The sequence below is a fragment of the Hemitrygon akajei genome, chromosome 3 (assembly GCF_048418815.1).
Source record: "Hemitrygon akajei chromosome 3, sHemAka1.3, whole genome shotgun sequence".
NCBI classification, from domain to species: domain Eukaryota; kingdom Metazoa; phylum Chordata; class Chondrichthyes; order Myliobatiformes; family Dasyatidae; genus Hemitrygon; species Hemitrygon akajei.
In genome coordinates, this window is record NC_133126.1 from 62,848,270 (window position 1) to 62,871,342 (window position 23,073).

Below are 23,073 nucleotides of genomic sequence, written 5' to 3' on the forward strand. Positions count from 1 at the left end.
GAACTGCCCCACAACCTGGGGTCATTCTAGTGGCTTTCAGTCTCTCTTGGTCTCCACTCTAGGCATTCTCTTTGGTTTCTCATTCACTTCTCTGAAATTTAAAACATGCATCTTTTCTGAGTTCCCCTTGTTCTGATGAAAGGTTGTTTACCTGAAATGTGAACACAGTTTCTCACCTCAGATAATCCTGGCGCATGACTTTCAACAATATTTTCCATTTTCATTTTAGCAATGAGAGTAGAATGAGCATTCATTAAATGTGTGCTACATTTTTAGAGTTATGTCGTTTTCGTCCTGCAAAATATTGAAGCAAACAAACCCAGGAGTAAAACAAGGTTTATTGCACATTTCATGTGATCCTTATCTGAGGATTTAATGTTGTACAAATAACAAAAACTTAAATTTATTCAAAATACAAATTCTGCCTATGTAATAAAGAGGCTAATGGAGTTGCATATGACACTTCAACCTGTATCCAAATGAGTATAACTTAGGTTATCTAAATTTCTCATTTAGTTATCTTTAAATTACTTTATGGCAAAATGAATAAGCAAAGTTCATAACTACCAACTTATCATGCTTCATGATATGTTTCATGTTTAGTTCTACCATAAGAAGCTCCATTTAACCACAATTTATGTAGACTTCTGTGCTCTGACTTATATTAAGTGAAATATCTCAGTAGATATAACTGATTAAATATATTTTAACAAAGAAAAAATAACTTTTTAAATATGTTCATGTTGTTTCAGCTTACACAAGTCATTATCTCAAGAGGCTACACTCACAGACCAATTAAACCTTACCCTAGGCACTTACGACAATGCTTTACGTGTCAGTAAAGACATCATATCAACCACATACCACCGAAATGAAGATCTTGCAAGCCAGTTACAATTAGCCATGACTGAACACACAGACATGGAAATGAAACTACAACAAGCATTGGGAGAGAAAAATGAATTAATTGAAAAAGTTCAGAAGTGAGTACTTTGACAATCTTTTTTAAAGTTGGAAGTATACTTCTTTAATTCTTCAGCTCTCCTTTTGACCATGATCAACACGGGTTAAAAATAAAATACTAAAATTCTAGATGATTTGATATTTGCGTACAATATATTTTCTAAATGTCTTCAAATTACTTAAAGAACTTAAATGGGGAACCAGGGAGGCTAAAAAGTTCCATGAAATATGTTTGGCGAGTAGGGTTAAAAAGAATCCCAAGGCACTTCGTCCATAACATTGAAAAGGGAAGTAGATAGGGAAAGAGTAGAACCAATGAGGAGTAAAGAGGGAATTTATGTTTGGAGCCAGAGGAACTAGGCAAGAGGCAAACTGAGTATGTTGGTGTTCACCAAGAAGGACATAGAGTATAGTGAGATCTGGAAGGGCTAGGCTGATATTCTAGGGCACAATGATAACAAAACGAGGCATTGGGTCTTTTGGAGAGCATTAAGGTGGATGTCCTCAGGGCCTGATGGGGTCTTTGCAGGTTATTGAGAGAGACAACAGAGGAAATAGACAATGTTGTTCCTTTGTTTAAGAAGGGGAATATGGACAGACCAGGAAATTATAGGCCAGTGTGCTATAGGTAGAGAAATTATTAGAGAAGATTCTTGAGTGTAGGACTTACTCACATCTAGAAAAGCATAGACTTAAATGAGATAGTCATTATGCCTTTGTGCCAGGAAGGTCATGTCTTACAAATATTATTGATATGATATTTTTGAGAGGTGACAAGATGGTTGAGGAGGGTAGGGCAGTGGATGTTGCATTGGTCAAAGTCCCTCAATATAAGCTGACCAGAAGATTAAGGCACAAGGGATCCTTAAAGACTTGATAAATTGCATTCAAAATTGGCCTGTCCTTAGAAGACAGAGGGTATTGGTAGATGGGTATTATGCTGACTCAAAGTCTGTGACCACAAGGGTCAGTGCTAGGACACCTGTTGTTTACAATATATGTAAATAATTGGGATGAAAATGTAGGTGGGATAATTCGTAAGTTTGTAAATGGTGTTAAAATTGGTGAGTTGTGGATAGTGAGGAATGTTATCAATGGATGCCATAGGATATAGATCAATTGGAAATATGAGTGGGAAATGGCAGAATGAGTTTAGTTTGGACAAATGTGAGGTGTGGCACATTTGGGAGATCAAATGAAAGAGGGAAGTATACAGTAAATGACAGATTCCTTAAGAAAAAATAATATACAAAGGAATCTTGGGGTGCAAGTCCATAGATCCCTGAAAGTGGCTTCGCAAGTAGAAAAGGTGTAAAGAAGGTGTGGGTCATATTTGCCTTCATAGATCGGGGAATTAAACACAGAAAGTGGGGAAGTTATGTTGCAGCATATATATCTTCGATGAGGCACCATTTGGACTGTAGTGTGCAGTTCTGGTTTTGAATTGTCAGAAAGTATGTGGAGGCTTTGGAGAGAGTGCAGAAGAGATTAGAGAACATTAGCTATAAGAAGAGGTGGACAAGTTTAGATGGTTTCTCTAGAGCTTCGGAGGCTGAGGGGCAACCTGATAGAAGTGTATAAAATCATACAAGGCATAGGAAGTTGTTTGTCTTTTTCTTAAAGTAGAAATGTCATAGATTCAAGATGAAAGGAGTAAAGTTTAAAAGAGATTTGCAAGGCAAGAATGCTGGTGGAACACAGCAGGCCAAGCAGCATCTATAAGGAGAAGCACTGTCGACGTTTCGGGCCGAGACCCTTCGTCAGGACTAATTGAAAGGAAAGATACTAAGAGATTTGAAAGTAGTGGGGGGAGGGGAGTGATAGCCAGTACAATAACAATATTTGAATGGAGGAATATAGATAATGTGCAGGCAGCAACAATTAGTTTAAATTGCCATTGTGGTCAGCACAGGTATCATGAGCCTTCAGGCCTGTTCCTGAGCTGTTTTTCTGCAATGAAGGGGAAGTTAGAAAAATTATACTTCCAAAATACTACTTGGTTGAGCTTCCCACTAACTCAAAAGTTGTGCATTTGAACAGTAGGTCTGGATTTAATAACACAATCTAGGCTGACACTGCATTATGATACCATGAGCTTGCTGCATTGTTAGGTGATGAGTAGCTGTAAATTGCTTTTGGATATCTTGTGTTTATTTTTCACAACATCATTCACAAGCATCTTAAACATTAGCCTTTTTAAGAGTTTCTCATCAGCAGATAATCTATTAAGAATTTATTAATTATTTATTAATTAATTTTATAATCTAAAATGTAATAAAGATGAGATGAAGGGCACTGGTAAAATACAAGTTTGTTTTTGCATACTATCTCCTGTAAAAGGATGTAAAAATGAGGTTTTTGATTGTTACAATGGCTATGTAAATAATAGTAAGGCATCATGTAAAGAGTAAGGAGCTCGTGGGCCTTCTCCAATATAACTGGTGAACATCATTTCAATTAGCATCCCCAATTCAAATTAGTCATTACTGTTTGATAAATTTGAAGTGTTTAATTTGATCCACATCTGTCTGTGTAACAGCCAGTTACCAAGTAAACTAATGTATGTGAAGTAATGTACATTTCTGGAACATATATGGTGAGAACTACTTCCAGTTTTGTCAATATTTCTTAAAAATTACCAGTAATTGGAAAATACTAGTTGGACCTTTCTCACTCTTTAGTGAACAGTGTAACATAAATAAGTCAGAGAAAGTGGAATTTTCTTACAGTGTTATCTGTACAATCTCAGAGAGTAAGAGGCAATTGGAAATTTGGTGGTGAGGGGTTTGTGATTATGGGGAAAGGAAATAATCATCTCTATACTAATATTACACAGCAGTCCAGAACTCATTTGTAGTTTCTAGCAACCTTTGTGCTTAAAAGGAAATTCCTATCATTTGGGAAGTTAATTGTGTGATGAGTACATTTTCATCACATAATAGCTGCACCTGTAATTTTTATCACACATGTTAAATATGAGAACATGTCAAAGTGCATATAGTGATGCTGCTAGGATGTAATTAAAGCAATTGCTAATGTGGAGCAACAGCACAGGAGTGCCAGATTCACAAGACTTGATCTCCCTCTGCACCAAAGGTAATTAACAAAGTGTTAACAGGTGTATCAGTTGCCAACATTAACAGAGACAGACAGGAGTGTTATACTGTGGGACATGCAGCTCAAAGAAACTTTGTGGAGTGAATTCTAGAATTCCAAAAGAGCTTATGAAGCTTATATTTGTCAGCAGCCTTTAGTGAAGATGGTCTCATCTGTAAGGAGTCTGTACATCCTTCCCATGGAATGTGTGGGTTTTCCCAGGTGCTTGGGTTTCCTCTCACAGTCCAAGATGTACTGCGTAGGTTAATTGGTCATTGAAAGTTGTCCTGTGATTAGGTTAGGGTTAATTGGGTTTGTGGAGTTACTATGGAGCATGGCTCGAAGGGTCAGAAGGGCCTACTCTGAGCTGAACCACTAAATAAATAAATAAATGGTGTGTGTGTGTGTGTTTTCTCCTACATAAGAACATAAGAAATAGGAGCAGAAGTAGGCCATCCGGCCCATCGAGCCTGCCCCGCCATTCAATAAGATCATGGCTGATCTGTCCGTAAACTCAGCTCCATCTACCTGCCTTTTCCCCATAACCCTTAATTCCACTACTATGTTAGTCATCTCCATCCTAAATCTTCTCCCCTGAATCTTAAGGCAATGTCCCCTAATTCTAGTCTCACCTACCAATGGCAACAACTTTCCCACTTCTATCTTATCTATCCCTTTCAAAAATTTGTATGTTTCTATAAGATTCCCTCTCATTCTTCTGAATTCCAGAGAGTATAGTCCCAGGTGACTCAATCTCTCCTCATAGGTTAATCCCTTCATCTCTGGAATCAACCTGGTGAACCTCCTCTGTACTGCCTCCAAAGCCAGTATATGCTTCCTCAAGTATGGAAACCAGAACTGCACACAGTACTCCAGGTGCGGCCTCACCAGTACCCTGTATAGTTGCAGCATGACCTCCCTGCTCTCAAATTCAATCCCTCTAGCAATGAAGGCCAACATTCCGTTTGCCTTTTTAATAACCTGTTGTACCTGTAAGCCAACTTTTCGCAATTCATGCACAAGCACTCCCAAGTCCCTCTGCACAACAGCATGATGCAATCTTTCACCATCTAGATAATATCTGCTCTTCTATTATTCCTTCCAAAGTGGATGATCCCGCATTTACCAACATTGTACTCCATCTGCCAGACCTTGGCCCAATCACTTAACCTATCTATATCCCTCTTCAGACTTTCCACATCCCCTGTACAATTTGCTTTTCCACTCAGTTTAATGTCATCAGCAAATTTTGCTACTCTACACTCAGTCCCCTCTTCCAAATCATCAATGTAAATGGTAAACAGCTGGGGGCCCAGCACCGACCCCTGTGGCACCCCACTCACCACAGTCTGCCAACCGGAGAAACACCCATTTATACCAACTCTCTGCCTTCTATTGGTTAACCAATTCACTATCCATGCATCCGTATCTTATTTATAAGTCTGTTGTGTGGCACCTTATCGAACGCCTTCTGGAAATATATGACATCCACCTGTTCCCCTCTATCCACTGCACTTATTTTGTCCTCAAAGAATTCCAGTAAGTTTTTCAAACAGGAGTTCTGAATCCATGCTGCATCTGTCTAATGGAACTACTCCTTTCTAAATGTTTAGCTATTTCTTCCTTAATGACAGCTTCAAGCATTTTCCCAACTACAGATGTTAAGCTAACTGTCCTATAGTTGCCCAACTTTTTTAAAAGTGGCGTGACATTTGCTGTCTTCCAATCCACCGGGACCTGCCCAGAGTCTAGAGAATTTTGGCAAATGATTACCAAAGCGTCTACTATAACCTCCGCCAATTCCCTCAGCACCCTGGGATGCATCCCATCGTGACCAGTGTCTTATCTACCTTCAGGCCCTCTAGTTTGCTTATCACTACCTCTTTAGTGACAGTGATTTTATCGAGGTCCTCACCTCCCATTTTGTCCATAACATCATTCTTTGGCATATTAGACGTGTCTTCCATCGTGAGGACTAACACAAAATAGTTGTTCAATACCTCAGCCATTTCCTTATCACCCAATATCAATTTCCCCTTCTCATCTTTCAAGGGACCTACGTTGACTTTAGCTAAATTTGAATACAACATTTTTCTTAACAGAAATATCGAACATTCACTAGGTTTTCAGTTCTTTCCCTCGACTTTGCAAGGAAGATGGTAAAGAGAGAAACAAGAATGGCTACATTTTATTTTTGAGGTGATGTGCCTTTTATTTTTCATCCCTAAATGACTTTGAACTCAATGGTTGGCAGACCATTCATTTAGATGGCTCAGAGTCGCTTATATTGCTAATGGTCTAGAATGACCTGAGACTGCAGAGCTCCTTCCTCAAAGGATGTTAGTGAACCAGATGGATTTTTAAAATGATGTTGTAGTATTGTGACCACCGTTGCTTATACTATGGTTTCATTTAATTAATTTCATATTTTCTTCAAATAAAGTGGTTGAAGCTCTGAAGAAGAGTTTGCTCTTGGATCATTGCCCCAGGCCAGCCCATTCCAACGGTTTATGTACATGGTGATAGGACTTTTACCTTGCTGTCATGGATTAATGTCCATTCAATGTTCAGATTATTACAAATTTATTTATTGTTTCCTTCTATGGAATTGCACAGTTAAAGCAGTAGGGATGCCAGGCAGGATAGTTGAATGCTCATCTTGTGGGATGTGGGAAGACACCTCCAGTGTCCCTGACAGCTACACTTGCAAGAAATGCATCCAGCTGTAGCTTCTAACACTCATCTTTAAGGAGTTGGAGCTGGAACTGGATGAACCCCGGATCAGCGGATGTTAAGACAGGATGTTTAGAACATTTGGAGAGGCAGTTACACTGGGTGACAGTCAGGAGGGTGAAAGAGTGAAAGCCAGTGCAGAGTACCCCTGTGCCATCCCCCTCAACAACAGGTATACTGTACCAATTTGGATTTTATTGTGGGGGGGGAGATGACCTAGCAGGGGAAAGTTACAGCAGTCAGGTATCTGGCACTGAGTTTGGCTCTGTGGCTCAGAGAGGAAGTGGTGATAGGGGATTCATTAATTAGGGGAACAAAAAGGAGGTTCTGTGGACTAGAACAAGATTCCCAGATGGTATGTTGCCCCCTGGGTGCCAGGGTCCATGTTATCTCAGACTGAATCTTCACCATTCTTAAGTGGGAGGGTGAATATTCAGAGACTATGGTTCATATAGGCACCAGTGACATAGGTAGGAAGAGGGGAAGTTAAAGGACAGAACATCCAGGGTTGTGATCTCAGGATTGCAATCCATGCCATGTGCTAGTCAGGCCAGAAATAGGAACATCATACAATTTAACACATGACTAAGGATTTGGTGTAGAAGGGAGGGCTTCAGATTTTTGGATTGTTGTGTTCTCTTTCTGGGAAGGCGGGACCTGTACAGAAGAGACCATTTTCACCTAAACTGGAGGGGGACTAATATCCTAGCTGGAATGTTTCCTAGTAGTACTACTTAGGATGGGGGGGGTTAAACTAGCATTGCAGGTCGGGGGGTGGGAACCAGAGTGCTAGAACAGAAAGTGGAGAGGTTGTGGAGACAAATGTTAAGACCACAGACAAAGTCAGGAATCAAAAGATTGAGCATGGTGGGACTAATGTTCTGAATTGTGTATCTTTCAATGTAAGAGGTATTGTAGGAAAGACAGATGAGCTCAGGACATGGATCAACACAGGGAATTATGAAATTGTAGCCTTTAGTGAGACTTGGTTGCAGGAGGGTCAGAACTGGCAGTTCAATGTTCCGATGTTTTAGACATGATATAGTTGGGGGGGTGGAGTTTAAAGAGAGATTACTAGTTCCCTGATTACTAGTCAGGGAAAGTTGAAGACAGTACTCAGAACAGACTAGAGAACTCATGTACTGAGGCTTTATGGGTGGAACTAAAGAATAAGAAACGTATGACCACATTAATGGGGCTATATTATATACCACCCAAAAGTCCTCAGGATTTAAAGGAACAAATTTCTAAAGAGATTGCAGACTGTTGCAAGAAACTTAAGTTTGTGATTGTTAGTGATATTAACTTTCTACATATTGACTGGAAATCCCATACTGCAAAAAGACTAGATGGGATTGAGTTTGTCAAATGTGTTGAGTAAAGTTACCTTAATCAGTACATAGAAGTCCAAACGAGAGAGTGTGTGATACCTGATCTCCTATTAGGGAATAAGACAGGGCAGGTGACAGAAATTTGTGCAGTGAAACACTTTGCATCTAGTGATCATAATGTCATTAGCTTCAAAGTAAATATAGAAAAGGATAGACCTGATCCTCGAGCTGAGATTCTAAATTGGAGAAAGGCCAATTTTGATGGTTTCAAAAAAGATCTGACAGGTGTGGATTGGGACAGGCTGCTTTCTGGCGAAGATGTACTTGGTAAGTGACAGGCCTTCAAAAGTGAAGTTTTGAAAGTACAAAGCTTGTATGTGCCTGTCAGAATAAAATGTAATGATAACAGGTTTAGGGTATCTTTGTTTTCAGGAGATGTTGAGGTGCTAGCTAAGAAAAAACAGGAGGTGCACTGCAATTATAGGCAGGTAGAACAAATGAGGTAGTTATGCAAGTGAACACAGGAAAGAAGTCAGGAGTGCTAATAGAAGGCATGAAGTTGCTCTAGTCTAGCAGACAAAATGAAGGAGAATCTTAAGGGATTCTACAGATATGTTAAGAGCAAAAGGATTGCAAGAGACAAAATTGGTCCACTGAAAGATCTGAATGGTAATCAATGCATGGGGCTAAAAGAGATGGGAGAGATCTTAAGTGGATTTTTTGCATCTGTATTTACTTGGGGGATGGACACAGAATCTATAGAAGCTGCAGTGAGGTCATGGATCTTATAGACACTACACAGGAGAGGGTGTTTGCTGTCTTGAGGCAAATTAGGGTGGACAAATTCTAGGGCCTAACAAAGTGTTCCCTTGGCCCCTGTGGGAGGTGTGCAGAAATTGCAGGGGACTAGCCTGAATGACGGGAGAGGTGCTGGAGGATTGGAGGGTAGCTAATGTTGTTCTGCTGTTTAAGAAATACTCGTAGAATAAACCAGGAAATTGTAGGGCAGTGAGCCTGACGTCAGTGGTGGGAAAATTACTGGAAGGATTTCTAAGGAACTGGATATTTTAATATATAGATAGACAAGGACTGATTAGGGATAGTCATCATGGCTTTGTGTGAGGTGGGTTGTGTCTAACCAATCTTACAGTTTTTTGAGGAAGTTACTGGGAAAGTTGATGAAGATAAGGCTGTGGATGTTATCTACAGGGACTTCAGCAAGGCATGTGACAAGGTCCCCTATGGGAAGTTGGTCAATAAGGTTCAGTCGCTTGGCATTCAAGATGAGGTAGTAAGTTGGATTTGTGGGAGAATCTGGAGAGTGGTAGTAATTGGTTGCCTCTCTGACTGGAGGCCTGTGACTAGTGAAGTGTTGCAGGGGTCAATGCTGAGTCCATTATTGTATATCAAAGATCTGGGTGATAATGTGGTTAACTGGATCAGTGAATTTGCCAATGACACCAAGACTGGGGGTGTAGTGAACTGCGACTATCAAAGCTTGCAGCGGGATCTGGACCAGCTGATAAAATAGGCTGAAAAATGGCAGATGGAACTTAATGCAGACAATTGTGAAGTGTTGTACTTTGAAAGGACCAACCAGGGTACATATTACACAGTGAGCAGGGGGGCACTGAAATGTGTGGTAGAACAAAGGGATCTGGGAATACAGGTCCATAATTCATTGAAAGTGGCGTCACAGGTAGACAGCGTTGTGAAGAAAGTTTTGGCACATTGGCCTTCATAAATTTAGTACAGCATTGAGTACAGGACTTGGGGATGTTATGTTGAAGTTGTATAAGATGTTGGTGAGGCCTAGTTTGGAGTATTTTGTGCAATTTTGGTCATCTACATATAGGAAAGATGTAAATAAGATTGAAAGAGTACAGAGAAAATTTACAACAATGTTGCCAGGACTAGAGGACCAGAGTTATAAGGAAAGATTGAATATGTTAGAACTTTATTTCCTAGAACATAGAAGACTGAGGTGAGATTTGAAGGAGGTATACAGAATTATGAGGGGTAAATGCAAGCAGGCTTTTCCCACTGAGGTTGGATGATACTACAACTAGAGGTCATGGGTTAAGGGTGAAAGATGAAATGTTTAAGAGGAACATGAGGGGAAACTTCTTCACTCAGGGTGGTGAGAGTGTGGAATGAACTGCCAGCACAATTTGTAGATACAATTTCAATTTCAAAGAATAAGAGAAGTTCGGATGGGAGGGGCTTGGAGTGCTATGGTCTGTGTGCAGTTCGGCCAAGTAGCTTGTTTCTGTGCTGTAGTTTTCTATGACTCTATAATAAACACTAATCTATCAGAATTACAATAAGGGCATTAGATACCTTTATTGCCTGAAAGATGAAGGAAATCTTCTATGCTTCAGATCATTTGTCCCAAGTTGCAGTTTGCAGTGTTCAAGATAACTTTGGTATTCAGAAAGGACGTTCCTTAGAGAGTGGCTCTTGTTTTTTGGAAGCCCTTTAACTGGCAAAGAAACACAAAGAAGACCATCTTTTAAATAACTCCTCAGACACTGCTACAGGGATTCCTCAATTATCAACCAGATGCTTTTTTTCTAATCAGTTCAAAACTATCTTTACATTTTAATTCTTATCTCCCATTTTCAAATAAGTGAGAAATTGATCAGCCTAATATCTACCCACCATGCCCACTACATGAAGAACCCTTTGCAATGTGTGACCACCGATGTGAATGAATAAATGGATATGATATAATTAGCTTTCCTGAATGACTATAAGCTCCATCATTAGGTAACCATGAAAAATCTATTCTTTTTACTGTAAAACCTAATCTGAACTCATAGTGTCTTTTCCCTAAATTTTAAGCATATTGTTCTTTCCCTAGTATCATACTAATTGATTGGCGTTTGCAACTGCACAAATTGATCAGGCAGTAGTGGGTCTCCTATGCTCATTTAAAGCTAGAAGAGAGCCACAGCTCACTTGGTCTCTGGTTTTCTGCAGGACAGACTGATGACATCTACAAATGAAGACAAGCACCAGAGAAAGCTCACAGATATGTTCAGAATAGTTAGAAGGCAACGTACTGCCCCTTCTTTCATTTATTGTGTGGATAATGTTATGTGAATGATTATCACTCTCATCACTATTTCTCCTTAGCAAGTGTACAGAAAACTCCTCAGTTGCAGTGTAGCTATGGGCTCGCTATCTCAGTGACCTATGCTAAGAATTTCCATCTCCTTGACCTGAATTGTTGGTATGCAGAATCCCTTCAAAGCTATTCCTTCAGCTTAACACAGTAGAAATACCAATACTTTTTGTTTAAAAGTAGTTATATTTTGTAAAGCAAGGGCAATTGAACTAAGTTGTGAATCTGTTGAAAACCTTCAACATGGGCCAATTTTATTTAAAATTCAACAAGGTAACTTTCAGACCAAATCAATCTATTAGTTTGACTTAACAAAAGGTAATTCCACCATGGTCACTTATCCATTTAAGAAAGGTTGGTCCTTTTTTTCAGAAGCTTTGGTTTTAAACCATTGCTAATCTCAGTAGATGGCTTAACACACCAATACAGTTCTCCCAGTGATGCTAGTTCAATCTGTAAAGAGTACTATAATGGTTCTTAAAAGAGCAAACTGACTTTCTACAAACTCAGCTGCTTGATCTATTTGGTGGTTGAATTTGTTAGTAAAATGGATAGGCATGAGTGCTGCAAAGTTAGAGAGCATTCTGTGGCTTTCGAGTAAAGCAATGGTACTTTAGCCTCAGATTGTATTGAATGACTGAGTATTGCATGGTTATGGTAATAAGTATCCCAACCATGTGATCGTGCAAAATGATCATAGTTAATTCAAATACATAATTTTAATATAAACATATATGTGTGTATACTCACCAGGAAAATTTAATGATTTGGCTTATTTTACTTTTATTACCAGAAGTTAACAGTTGAAGCATATAGAGGTTCATGATACGTTCTGATCATTGATAAGACTATCTGTAATAATTTATTGTCTTCTCACCATCTACTTTTACACACTTACCTCCTACCTGCTAATTGTCTGTCTCTAAAGAAAATGTAGTTCCTACTAACTGGCAACTGCTTCTTTTTGACAATTACTGTCACTACCTCCTATTCTCTGCATTACTGGCAATGTTCTGTTTTCATGCCAGAGTTTTGTAGAGTTGAGTGCCTGTGACCAACGAAAATCTTGACATCCTTAGAGTTGTCAAACATCCCATCCTCATCACCAAATCTGATCTATTACTGAGATCATCTGGGAAAATAACAACATTTCCTGATACTTTACTTTGTTGTCACCAAACAATTGATACTAGAGCGAACAATCATCACAGCGATATTTGATTCTGCGCTTCGCACTCCCTGAAGTACAAATCGAAGTAAATATAATAAAAATATAAATTATAAATCATAATTAGAAAATAGAAAAGGGAAAGTAAGGTAGTGCAAGAAAGGTCCGGATATTTGGAAGGTACGGCCCAGATCCGGGTCAGGATCCGTTCAGCAGTCTTATCACAGTTGGGAAGAAGCTGTTCCCAAATCTGGCCATACGAATCTTCAAGCTCCTGAACCTTCTCCCGGAGGGAAGTAAGGACAAAAAGTGTGTTGGCTGGGTGGGTTGTGTCCTTGATTATCCTGGCAGCACTGCTCTAACGACATGCAGTGTAAAGTGAGTCCAAGAATGGAAAATTAGTTTGTGTGATGTGCTGGGCTATGTTCACGATCTTCTGCAGCTTCTTCCGGTCTTGGACAGGACAACTTCCATACCAGGTTGTGATGCACCCTAGAAGAATGCTTTCTACGGTGCATCTATAAAAATTTGTGAGGGTTTTAAGGGACAAGCCAAATTTCTTCAGCTTTCTCAGGAAGTAAAGGCGCTGGTGGGCCTTCTTGGCAGTGGACTCTGCTTGGTTAGACCAAGTCAGGTAATTCGTGATATTCACCCTGAGGAACTTAAAGCTTTTGACCTGTTCCACCTGTGCACCACCGATGTAGATGGGGTCATGCGGTCCGCTACTCCTTCTGAAGTCAACAACCAATTCCTTCGTCTTGTTGATGTTCAGGGATAGGTTATTGTCTTTGCACCATGCCACCAGGTTCTTAATTTCCTCCCTGTACTCAGACTCATCATTACCCAAGATATGGCCTACAATTGTGGTGTCATCAGCAAACTTATATATTGAGTTCGATGGAAACTTGGCTACACAAACATGGGTGTACAGTGAGTACAGCGGGGGTTGAGTACACAGCCTTGTGGGGCACCAGTGCTCAGAGTGATTGTAGGGGAGAGCTTGTCCCCTATCTTTACAGCCTGGGTCCTGTCTGTGAGGAAGTTGAAGATCCAGCTGCAGATCTGAGTGCTAAGACCCAGGTTCCGGAGCTTAGGAATCAGTTTATTTGGAATGATGGTATTAAAGGCAGAGCTGTAGTCAATGAAAAGGAGCCTTACATATGCGTCTTTATTCTCCAGGTGTTCTAAGGAGGAATGTAGTGACAGAGAGGTGGCATCTGCTGTTGACCTGTTGCTCTGGTAGGCGAATTGCAAAGTGTCAAGTTTGACCGGTAGGTTATGGTTAATGTGTGCCATAACTAATCGCTCGAAGCACTTCATAGCAATTGATGTTAGAGCCACAGATCGATAGTCATTCAGGCATGCCAACTTGCTTTTCTTCGGCACTGGGATTATCGTTGCCTTCTTAAAACACGAGGGGATCTTAGACTGAAGCAAGGAGCAGTTGAGGATGTCGGCAAACACTAGAGCTAGCTCGCTTGTACAGGCCTGGAGAACCCGTCCTGGGACGCCATCTGGGCCAGTCGCCTTCCTTGGACTTATCTTCAGGAAGGCTCTTCTAACGTCTTCCTCGATGACAATGAATCGCGATGCCTCCAGGTCTGGTTCATCCGGAGGGGGCGGGACGCTCCTCTTCTGTTCGAATCTTGTGTAGAATACATTAAATTCATCAGGAAGAGAAGCACTACAGTTATTGATATTCCCAGCCTTTTCCTTGCGCCCAGTGATCTCATTTAGACCCTGCCATAGTCTACTGCCATCCCTCTGGTTAGCCTGGGCTTCCAACTTGTCTCGATATTGCCTCTTGGTGCCCTTAATGGCTTTCTGGAGTTCACGTCTGGATTCCGTGTAGCGACTGGTATCCCCGGACCTAAAAGCCGCAGCTCTAGCCTTCAAAAGGGACTGGACCTCATAATTCATCCAAGGTTTCCAGTTAGGGAATACCTGGATCGTCTTGCCAGACACACAGTCCTCTGTGCATTTCCAGATAAAATCCATGACTGCTGAGCCATACTCATCAAGGTTTGCTGCCGAGTCCTTGAATACTAACCAGTCCACCAATTCAAAGCAGTCACGGAAGACCTCATCCGTTTCCTCTGTCCAATGCGACCCCACTTTTGACACCGTGATCTCCCGTTTCAGTTTCTGTTTGTAAGCTGGGAGGAAGAGTACGGCCTGATGGTCCGATTTTCCGAAGTGAGGTCGTGGGACAGAACGGTAGGCATCCTTGACTGCTATGTAGCAGTGGTCAAGTATATTCAGGCTTCTAGTGGAGCAGGAGACATGTTGGTATAATTTTGGCAGCGCTTATCTAAGGTTGGCCTGGTTAAAGTCCCCGGCTGTAATGAGCAAAGCCTCCGGATACCTGGTCTCAAGTTCACTGATGTTGGCATACAGTGTATTCACAGCACACTCCACATCCGCCTGGGGGGGAATGTAGACCGCTGTCAGTATGACCGAGGTGAATTCCCGTGACAGATAATAGGGACGACACTTCACCGACAGGTGTTCCAGGTCCGGACTGCAGGAGCTTGTCAGTGACATTGTGTCCGAGCAGCACGCAGTGTTGATCAGTAGGCAGACACCACCTCCCTTCGTCTTGCCCGAAGACGCCGTGCGGTCCATCCAATAGATCGAAAATCCCTCTGGTTGGATGGCACAGTCGGGGGTGGCAGGGGAAAGCCAGGTCTCTGTGAAACAGAATACACAGTAGTTCTGCATCTCCCTGCAATAGGTGAATCTCCCTTTAAGATCATCCACATTGTTCTCTATGGCTTGCACATTAGCTAGTAGGATGGTGGGCAGAGGGACTCTAAAGTCCCTCCGCTTCAATCTGACCAGCAGCCCAGCTCTTTTCCCACGCTTGCTCGGTAAATAGTGCATCTTTCCAGGTTTCCATCGATGCAGTGTGTTGTTGACAGCTCTTTGAGGTTGGTGGACGCGTCCCGCAGGGATCGATCGGCGGGTCGCGTCGTCAGGTGCTCCAGATCAGGCCAAGTGACGGGGGAGGCTCCGCTGCCACTTTCAACTGCCCGGGGCCCGGGCTGTCGATCAGGTCGGGCCCTGAAACCGACACTTAATCCCGGAAGGCCAGGCTGCCGGCTGAAACAAGTCCGTGAACTGAGTCACGGTTGTGGAGGCCTCTGCTCCAGCTGAGCCCCGGGCTCGATTTCCGAGGTTGGCGGCGGAGGCCTCACTTCCAGCATCTGTGGATTGCCACCAACGGGGCTCTACGGTGGTCACTCCAGGGAAGCGTCTGGGGTACCTTGAGGTCTCCGACGTCACTTCTGTGTGGTCGTCTGATTCGGAGAGGTGCTGATCGGAATGGGCCGCGTCTCCAGGTGCTCCGACATGGTAACAGGCCGTGGGCCTACAGGAACGTGGTGGACCTCGGACCAGGCCTCGCTGATTGGGTCCAGGTGTGGTCCGGAATTGAAGAAGCAGTTCTGGCGCGTCGGTGATCTTCAGCTGGGTCAGTAGCTTCGCCAGGGTGTTGTTTATCTTGCTAAATGTAGTAAATTGGAGGTTTAGAAGGGTTTTTCAGGTATAGGATAGTGTAGAGGGCAGTTTGCTTGGGAGAGCACATGCAGTCGCCAGATACTGGCACCATCTTAATATTAATTCTCCTTTAATAAACAACTTCCCCTAACCCCACTTCTTTTCTGTATTCATTGTTGCCTTCAAAACCAAGCTCAGGAAGTTCAAGGTTTTTGATTTCAAGAATGATCCTATAAAACATGAGTATCCACACTGCTTATGAACTTTATGATGGCTCTGATTCTTTCTCCCTTCCTTTCCCTATTTGCCTTCATTTATTTCATTCTAGTTTTCTGTCTCTCCCCACCTTGTTCTCAGTGTGTTCCAACTCTGCCTTCCTTCATTCTATCTCCCTATTCTGTCCTGTTTGAATTTAGTGATTTGCGATATTTTGTGTGGTAACTATAAAAGCTTGACTAGTGTTCATTTCCAATTTACAGCTTCACTACTCATTTTCTTGCATCTGCAGATGATGAAGTTATACATATGGTTTCACAGTTAGTTAGCTTGTATGCCACATAAATGTCCATTCCTTGTGAGAGGCTGGATAGTATTAGTTCCACCTAGTTAATTGACCACAGAGACACTGAATCCAGTCCAAATCTTGCTTGGCATCTCCATGCACTAACTTATGGGAGTGCCTGGACAGCAACGGACCAGAGGAGTGGAGTGGAAAGGAGCTGGAGCAGCTGGGTGTAAACTTCATGGTCCACAGAAAAAATATGCAGCCTCCAGCCATGTGTGGAATTACATACTCTCCCTGTGATATGTTTATAAATGTTGAGCCATGTGGAGATGTCAGAATTCCTTTTTGAGGATATCCCGCATCCTGTATTTAGCCCAGCAGTATCCAAATTGTTTCTTTTTAAATGATACAATTTTAGAGTCATGCTCCAAAATGAAATCTAGTTTTCCATTAATATACAGAACCTCATGATGCTAATGTTAAATGACCCTGATGTTTTAAGTTCAAGTTTATCCACCACTGGTGGCTCTTTGTAAACTGGTGGGCCTTAATATTTGTATAAATAGCTGTCACTTGTGAGAGTTACCTAAAAATAACTCTACATTTTATACCAATGTCCAGAACTTCAGCTGTGCACATCAATGAAATAAGATGTCTGAGTTTACAAGCAGCATGACTTCAACCTTATTCTTGCATATGCTGATGTAATGTTATTAGACCTTTAAGTGTAATGAATGAAAGTAATTCAATATAAAGTGAGATTAATTTAATCCAGTAACATTTAATAGCTATCTTTAGCTTGTAAGCATGTTGTCGCTTATCTCTGACATGCACTGTTAAACCCTGGGTAAAGGACGTTCCCCTATAAGTAGATTGAAGTCACACAACTACTGCTCAATTTCTATTGGACCTCAGAAATGGAGATCAGAGAGCTGGAAATAGCATCTCTTTCTAATGGTCATTTGTGGGCAGTAATGATTGGAGAGGAATATTGTCCAATTTGGCTGTGGTTCTCCTGGTAAAACATCAGCAAGTCCTGAAGTCACTATAGAGTGATGTACATTTTGCCTTTGTGCACCAAAGAGCACCATTTATAAACCTTAATGCTCACATCCCTCTTTATAGTAACTGATAATGTCCCTGAAGTTAGATCCAAACTTAAAACCACTGCTTTGGCACAGTGCATTATTATCATAACATCTCTATTTTTGTGTTTGAGCAAAAACTTCTGACACAACAACAAAAGGCACAGTGTCAGAAAAACTGCAGTAGAGTATAATACAGTATTAACATATCAACATAATGTTAGAATGAAGGGCAGGAAATTAACCAGATATTAACCTAGATATTAACAAAGTGGGTCAAATGGGAGAAAGGTAGAACTACAGGAAGAAATTGCAAATCTATCATCATTCAGCACATGTCTTTTTCATTGAAAGGTTTATGGCCTAGAAGTCAGCCTGTCTGAAAGGCTGGGGTTCCAGACGTTGGGAATTAATATGTTAAAACTGGCTGCCAGATTTACAAAATGACTCAATCCTTCTTTATGGAACAAGAATAGCCCCATACCTGACATCCAGAGATCAGCTCTCTAACCACAGATTCCTGCATGGAAGGATGACAGGGAGAACTTAAAGACTGGGGAAAATATTCTTGCTCCTCAAGGGCCATTGCAGGGTTGTGAAAATGCTTATATTCCAACTACCCCCTCCCCAACTAAACACATTAAACCACCTTTGCTTCTATCTAATGATCTGTTAATAGACTAATGATATATTGGTTAATACAAGGATAAACTGCCAGCCTCGTTAAAATATATTAATTACCAACACAGTCCACGAGAGATTTAATTGCACAACCCTGCTCTGGTCCTTTTAAACTACAAGTAGATAATTCTGAAGATCTTCAAATAGTTCGTATCAGTATTGACCCCAACTCAACCACTTGTCACTATTTTCATTTGAGATCTTGCTGTGGGACATATTTTTGCAAAAAGTGTATCAAGGGTATCAAAAGTGTTCAAGTTAACCTTCAAACTGGAGGGAATACTGAGCTTTGCTGGAAAAATTCAACAACTTATAAGTACAGAACTGTACTTATAACTACAGTACTTCAATGAGAAAATAATATCATATGAATATTAATAAACAGTTAATCTGATTTTGTTAAATGCTGTTGAGCTTTGTTGAAGAAAATGAGTTGTTGGAGGTGTGTAGAAAACTCTGGCTTTCTTGGCATTATTATATTTTGATATCAACTTGCGAAAAAAGAGCAGAGTGTGGCATGTCAGACTGGAATAAAGTGAACGTTGAGCTATGATCTTTCTAGCTAATAAATGTTGCATAATATATCAATATATATGATTTGATAAATAACATGCTATTGGCCCTGAAAAGACAGAAAATTATTAATTTTATCATTGTGAAGTAGAAACATTTGCTTAATTGAACAAGGTCAAACTAACTGTAAAGCAATTCTAAAGGATACAAGAATATAAATCAAGACTATGATTTTGAAGTCATATTTTAAAATCATTTTTAAATAAACTTAAAATGTTTTGAAAGTTTTCCTCACTTTTTTCCTCAAATTTTAAAGACAATATTACATGAGACTTATTTATTTATTTCAACCTGGTTCATTAGTATCATAATTATTTCAGAATATTGAAATACTTGTGCATTCCCTGTGAAAGGTGTCAGTACTCAGTGGTAGCTGCTAACATCCTTCAATTTGTCTCAATGGAATTCAGCGATGTAGTTTGGGAATATGAAGGAATATGAAATAATTACACATCATTGTGAAATGACCTCTAAACCTTGAAATCCGTAAGATATTACATGAATTGTTCAAGGAAGTTCTAACACTGTTTCTAACATGGCTGTGAGAAAAATGTGATTGAAATCCTGAGTTCCTTATGGAATTTTATTTGCAAAGGAACTCTGGAGGAACACAGAATTTAACACATTAGTGTAGAATGTGGTTTCATTGATTGAAGGTTAGGAATATTGAGTGGACAATTTTGGCAATGAGAATCTAGGCAGTGCTCATTTCATTTAAAAGTGAACAGTGCTCACCCAGAAGTTAAATGTTAAGGATTTTTTTTTGGTCTGATAGCGGGTTGTGTTGCATTTGGGGAGAAAGTGGGATGTGCTTTTGATTATTGACCAAAACTGAAAAAAAAATGCACATCAAAACTGTTTGACAAGAGTAGTTTCTTTTTTAGAAATTTTCTGAAAACCCTCAAAAACAAGTTTTTTTTGTTGTTTTCGCTGCATTGACTTCAATCCTTTTTATTAGTTATTTATATTCATACAATTGGTTATATTACACCATTAATCTTGCAATGGTCAGTTTTATGGCTGTCTTTTTGAAACTATTCAACAACAAGCTGTTATGTTACCATTTCTAGAGAAACATTTTTGGAGCAACCTCTTTGCATGAGTTTTACTGTTAAATCAATACAGATATGAAGTAATGTACAGACTTTCACCTTCCATCTAACAGTTTTAGGCAAACTGAAAATGAACATGCAGGTCCACAGATTTCTGCAAAAATGTAGTAGTGTGTAGTGAGAAGTTGACATTGTAGTAACTACTACAGTTGTGTCACAGAGATGACCAGTACTTACAAACTGGTTCTTTTTTAAATGTATTCAAATCAGTCTCACTTACAGTGACTGATGCCTGAAAGATTGGAGTGTTTTGAAATAAAATATCAAACTTATTTTTGAAGAAATGGTTCTGATACAAAATTTGAATGGTAAACATTAAATATTTACATTAAGGTTGCCAACAGTTTTATTAAGATCTATGTTTGGAGAATTTAGTAAGCTGTAACATGTTATTTGAATTGAGAAGAGAGAAACTGTGCAATAGAAAAATTAGCTTGAGCATTTTAATAAACAGGTTAACTAGTTTATCTGTTTTGAGAACAGTAACAATCTTAAAAACAAAATGTAGGTATGGTTTTGTATCCTGGACCAGTGTCTGTAATGCACAGCACATCTTTGTTTCCTAATGACCATCAGACAAGCTTCTCTACTGTGCAAACACTGTTGCTTTCAGCCTATGAATTTCTAATGCTAGCTCCTCTTTTTCCTGCAGGTTGGAACGCCTGGTAGATGTCCTGAGAAAGAAGGTTGGGACAGGGAACGTCAGGACAGTGACCTGATTGAATTAGTAGTCACATCTGGTGACCAGGCTGTTCTATTCATCACTATACAAATAAAAAGGCCTGGTCTTAGCAAAGAGTTGCTGTAATTAGCACATTGACATAGCAATACAAAAAATAAATAAAATGTGTATTTTTAAAGTGTGGAAACTTGGAAGCATTCCATATCAATGATGTTTGTAGACATGCAAAAGAAGCTTTCAGATTTGCCAATTTAACAGTAATTTTTAGAATGCATGTCTATAAATGCATCACATTTTAATGCATATTTAATTAAATGGTATCCAGAATTATTAAGTTCTTTGTAAAAAAAAAATGCTTCCTTAAATCCAGTATAAATCCATAATGTTGATCACCATTAATAGCTGAAAACAGGACAATAGCCAAGATACATATTTTTACACATCTGAACCAAAATTAGGACATTGCAGATTGAATCGATTTTTATGCTCTTTGATGTTTAATTTTGTTTTAACATAATGTGCATGAATTAGTACCTTTGTCTTTTCTTCTAATATTTAAACTTTTTAGTAGTTTAGTTATAGTGTAATAGTAGCTTATTCAGAACTGTAATGTCAATTCTTTGTCCTTGTCTCACGATTTTAATTTGCTCAGAACTTACATCTAATCCGCTATAGCACTGAAATAAAGAACAATGTAAATTTGCTAATATTGAGTAAATTTTGACTTTTGGGGTGTATCGTGAGTTTTGCATCATGAGTTAGTCTTTTGCGATCTCTAGTTATACTCGAATCAAGGAATAATTGCAATTGTGGTATCATCGATGTTTCGTGTTTTTTGAAGTGATATAAAAACTACCATAAATATGAAAAATAGAAAGGTAACATGGATAGTGAAGATGGATAATTAGAACTATTGTAGCAAGTCCCAAATCTATTAACAATCTGCCATAACTATTTGTGTAAGAAAATGTTATCCCTAAAATATATTAATATTTTAAATGTAATGAATAGGCTGTTTTAACGTCCAAAATCAAAGTCAAATTAATGTGTTAGCAAATTAAAATTTATGCAGTACATTTAAGTCGGTACCATCTACGAACTGGGCTGCTCTGCATGTGCTCTAATTATGTGAAGGCACGAAGTTTTTAAATTATCAGCACCACCAACCGTAATGCTAATAAACGATTACAAAGAAAGAAAAGGGGAGAATTATCAAACGTGGACTGTTTAAGTGCGGATCTGCAGTTTACTTAATATAATCCGTGCAGGTTCGTTGCTATGATTCTACATGGAAAAAAAAAGTGGTTCAGTGAAAAAAATGTGAAACGATCTTATATATTGGAAGTTATTCATTCAAATGGCGTTGGGAAGGGAGCGAACTATTTTTCCAAGGAGTTGGTCATTATCGTGAGGTAATATACAGGAAGGATTTTCAATTGCATCTGTGCAGTTTATGATGCATTCGCGGTTTTCAGTTAGATGCAACTGTTCTTAAAGGAATCTGTTTTCAAATAGCACAGATCATTATTTCCTTAAATAACACAATAACCCCTCTTGAATATACCATTCACCATTAACGTATGTTTTAATATTATATTCTTGTTCTTTTCCAATGCATCATTAAAAATCAAGTTAACGGGAAGGGAGAAGGTGGAAAGCCCAACCAAGAGTTAAGTTGTCTGGATTTAGTTGGGAATTACATTATATTCTAATGTATGTTAATATTAAGGCAAAAAATGTATTTTCAGTAGAACTATCAATTTGGACAAAAGCTGTTTAAAATCTCCGCCATCAAAGATATTTAGAATCTCAATTACTCCGCTATGTTTTCCCTGCACTTTATGTGCACACTTTGTTTTGTTTTATCTTTTGGTAAACAGTAATACAAACAGAGTGACGATATATCTATTCATGATCCAAATCTTCTCACGTCTTTCAAGAAAGGATGTGCACTGGAAATAAGGCGGAGAAGTAAAACGGTTCTAGTAGAACGGTTGCAAAGTAAACGATTCTGTGCAGGAATGCAGAAAAGCAATTCTTTTAAGTAGAAATACGCCATTTACATATGTTTGCCGAGATGAGCAAGGTGAAATTAAGTAGAGGAGAAATGAATTCGGGAACAATGTCATTACCAACTCTTTGTACACCGTAAGAAAAAAAGCATGGATATTGACACTGTGGGGATCACATGTAATTACATAATGTGGAATAACGAGGTATTAAACGTGAACCGTACCATCCGCGAGTGAAAGTTCATAAACAGACTTCAGTCACCTTGCTCATTACATAGGGGGAATTCTAACTTGCATTAAATGGAACTTAAAAACTCAGCTCGAAACGTTATAAATAAGTGGCACGTCATCGTTTTTAATAAGAATGTTAGAAGAAATTTCTAAACAGGATCAGCAATATCACAAATTGATGGGTCATATCTGACATTTTCCATCTGCGATGTTAATGATATTCCAGTCGTTTCAGTGCCTTCAGTAGGAAATTGCGGAGAAGTAGTTGCCCATCTA

The 23,073-nt window shown here is 39.6% G+C and overlaps 1 protein-coding gene across 7 annotated transcripts in view; it reads left to right on the forward strand.

The window, feature by feature from the left end:
• The window catches only part of mipol1 (mirror-image polydactyly 1), a 308,039-nt gene extending 286,776 nt beyond the window's left edge, over positions 1 to 21,263 (forward strand). For 5 of the 7 annotated variants that reach the window (XM_073039992.1, XM_073039996.1, XM_073039994.1 and 2 more), the window contains 2 exons: positions 753 to 983; positions 20,525 to 21,263. In XM_073039992.1, the coding sequence (XP_072896093.1) occupies positions 753 to 983; positions 20,525 to 20,591 (298 nt within the window). In that variant the 3' untranslated portion in view covers positions 20,592 to 21,263. The remainder of the gene's footprint in view (positions 1 to 752; positions 984 to 20,524) is intronic. The other 2 variants (XM_073039997.1, XM_073039998.1) reach the window with 1 other exon arrangement.
• The last annotated feature ends 1,810 nt before the right edge of the window (positions 21,264 to 23,073 follow it).